We start from the raw sequence: 3,202 nt of genomic DNA on the forward strand, positions 1-3,202 counted from the left end.
GGAGAGAGAGAGAGAGAGAGAGAGAGAGAGAGAGAGAGAGAGAGAGAGAGAGATGCTATAATATTGAAAATGCTATAATATATGAAAGTTCAAAATTCAAAAACTAGAATTTATGTCAATGGATACAAAAAAAGCACATGCCAGAGATTGTTCATTATATTTGGACCCCCTCTAAAAATTCAAAATTAAATTTAAGCCCAAAAAATTCACAAATTACACTTACAACCTCTCCAAAAATTATCTATTTACACCTGACTCCTTTCGCTATGATTTGGACGAAAAATGTTGATGTTAGTAAAAAGAATTACACAAAATTTTAATTTTACCATTTTTATTTAAATATTTAATGTAATAATTTTGTACTTTACAGGAAAAGTGAAATGATGTTAATCTCATTATATATATATATTACCTTTATCATTTTTAAGTATAAACATATATAAGGGGAATGATAAATGATGGGCAAAATTAAAATTTAAGTAATTTTTTTTAAATGCCAATATTTTTCGTCTAGCAGGGGGTTAGGTATAAACGGATAATTTTGGGAGGGAGTGTACATATAACTTCAAAAGATTTTGGGGGAGAGCGTAATTTTGTATTTTGAAAGGAGGTCAAAGTGTAATTAACTCAAGAAAATACTATTTTTGTTCTTTCTCTTTCTTTTTTTCTTTTTGGAGAGCGATGGTTATTAAAACACAATTTGAAAAAAATCAAAGTAAATTTGGGTTTGAAACAACAAACGACATTGTTCCGATCATCTACTAAGAGGTAAATTGTAAAAGAAGAAGAATATTTGCTCGAATCAAATTTGATAATATGTGCAATCACATCAAAAATATTATTTTATATATTATAAAAAATACACTCACTATACAATTAACTTGATTTCATCATTCTAGTTCAGACTAAATTTTCTATGAATTTATTAATAATATCTCTATAAATGTTAATGAATGATGAGCTTAGAATTGAATTTATAATCTTCGATCGCAAAAATTAAAAAGATGTAGGAGCAGCTACTGGACCGGGGGTGATGCTGCCGTGACACAAAATTGCCAACATGGATCGATGATTCTCTTCTTGATTCTTGCAAAGAGCTGGCAAAGATACTCCTGTACAATTTACAATATCTATTTAATTAATGATCGAATATATACATCCTCAGGGACAAACCAACGGTTCAAGCATAGAGAAATCTCATGTTCGAATCTTGGATGGATGAGTGTTAACAAAAATAAATAATCAAATATATGCTTTGATTAAACTTCAGGAAATCCACAATAAACAAGCAAGGTATAAGAAAAAAAGGGTTAGTAATTATTATTTTATATGGAATAATTAAAGGTAATTACCTTCGCCGGCAGCAAGATTGAAAAAGAGGTCGACAATGTTAGGGCAGTTATGGTAGCAAGCAGGAGAACAGAGATGGGCAGTGAACTCTGATGAGAGGAGCGCGTCGGAGGATAACCCAACAGATTCACGGCAAACACCGCACGCTTTCACACACTGATCTGTCTCAATGTATCCAGATAATTTCTCCACTACGATCTCTGATGTCTTACATATTTTTTCTTGTGTATTTTTGTGGCACTCCAACACACATCTCTTTCCCGATGACGCAATTGCAAAAGAACACAGATTTGTGGGCAAATTCTCACAAATCACGTCCGCTAAAACAAAAATTAAGAAAAATATTCCACCATATTATCATAAATGAAAGTATAATATGTATCTATATAAAATTAATACATATTTATTGTCACTATAACCAGAATCAAAATAATACAAAAATATAACCCAATATTTAAATTTACAAGGAAGGCATACCTAATGTTGTTTGGACAAAGATAGAGCAAGCAAAGAAGAGGACCAATGATAATTTCATTGAAGAACCCATTATTTCCTTTTGATGTGGGGTTCCTTTCTCTTTGTTTTTTTGGCCTAAGGGGGAGGGTTGGAGGCTTTTGATGTGATGGAAGTGTTGGATGTGACAACTTCTTTATATACGGTGATGGAGAGAGAGAGAGAGTGTTTATGACCTCATAAATTTAATTGAGAAATCAAATACAAAGTTTTCGAATTTTCTAAACCACAAAATTTATGTGTATCTTTAAAATAGGAAAACTGGTCAATTTCTATATTGGGAATGCTATAATTTTTTTTAACAAATATATTATAGGCATGCAAAATTTATTGCTAATTGTAAATTGAATGGTGCAATATTTTTTTATTAATTTTTTTATTTTTTATAAAGTAAAATATTAATTGATAGAAAAATAGTAAAGCCATGTATGAAATTAAAGTATTTAAGGAAAATTTCATTTGGTAATTTTAGATCACTTTTGGTGATTAAAAAAATAAATTAATGTCTAAACAAATTATGAGGGACCAATCAAATTGCGTCACGTTATCAAGTAAATATGATAAAGTTTTCAACCCTATAACTATAAATAGGGGTACTTTTTCAATAATTGAAGATACAACTCATGACAATTCAAGGTGAAAGTGGAGATACAAGCCAAGAGCAAGTGAAGACAAGCAACTCAATACACAAGTAAAGACAAGTATAGAGAAAAGAAGACAAAACTGAAAACACAATTGAAGATACAAGTGAAAACACAAGCAAGAAAACATTAAAGAAATCTCAAAATCTTTTCTAGTACAAATCAAGAAAGATCCACGATGTTCAAAGCAAAAATCAAACCGTTTATTGTAGAGATCAAGAAACTCCAATATTTAATTCGGTAATCAAAAGATCCTCGAATTAACACTATTGAAAACCCAAGTCAACATCAGAGGAGATCAAAACATCAAGTTTCATCTCTAAAATTGACAAATTGAAGATCGTATTCTTGAAGTAAAGAATCAGATATTTCAAATAGAGATTTTGTACCCATATAATATTTACTTAATTCAGAATTCATTTGTAATATTTTCTTGTTTTGTTAAATTCAGAAGTACGAAAATTTGCATTAAGTATATACCAAAAATTTTGAACTCAAAATCTTGGACAAAAAATCTTGAAGGCCAAATGATTGGAGGTATTCCCTGAGGGACATTTTATGCAATGTTACATGCACTTGCCTCAGGGTCTACCTACAACTTTCATTGTGGAAAATGAGCCGATGCTACACACAAGGTTGCCTCCACTCCACCTCCACCATATTTTCCCCAATGCTATTATGTTGGAAAATAGTTTAAC

General features: G+C 30.6%; 1 protein-coding gene across 1 annotated transcript; it reads right to left on the reverse strand.

Moving 5' to 3' along the window:
* On the reverse strand, window positions 911-1,961 carry LOC105158236. The gene is made up of 3 exons (XM_011074911.2): window positions 1,828-1,961; window positions 1,353-1,670; window positions 911-1,112 (listed from the first exon to the last, which is right to left on the reverse strand). Exons 1-3 carry the CDS (start codon window positions 1,895-1,897, stop codon window positions 997-999), a joined length of 504 nt encoding a protein of 167 aa, XP_011073213.1. The 5' UTR covers window positions 1,898-1,961; the 3' UTR covers window positions 911-996.

This window comes from Sesamum indicum, linkage group LG3 (genome assembly GCF_000512975.1).
Source record: "Sesamum indicum cultivar Zhongzhi No. 13 linkage group LG3, S_indicum_v1.0, whole genome shotgun sequence".
Classification (NCBI taxonomy): Eukaryota; Viridiplantae; Streptophyta; class Magnoliopsida; order Lamiales; family Pedaliaceae; genus Sesamum; species Sesamum indicum.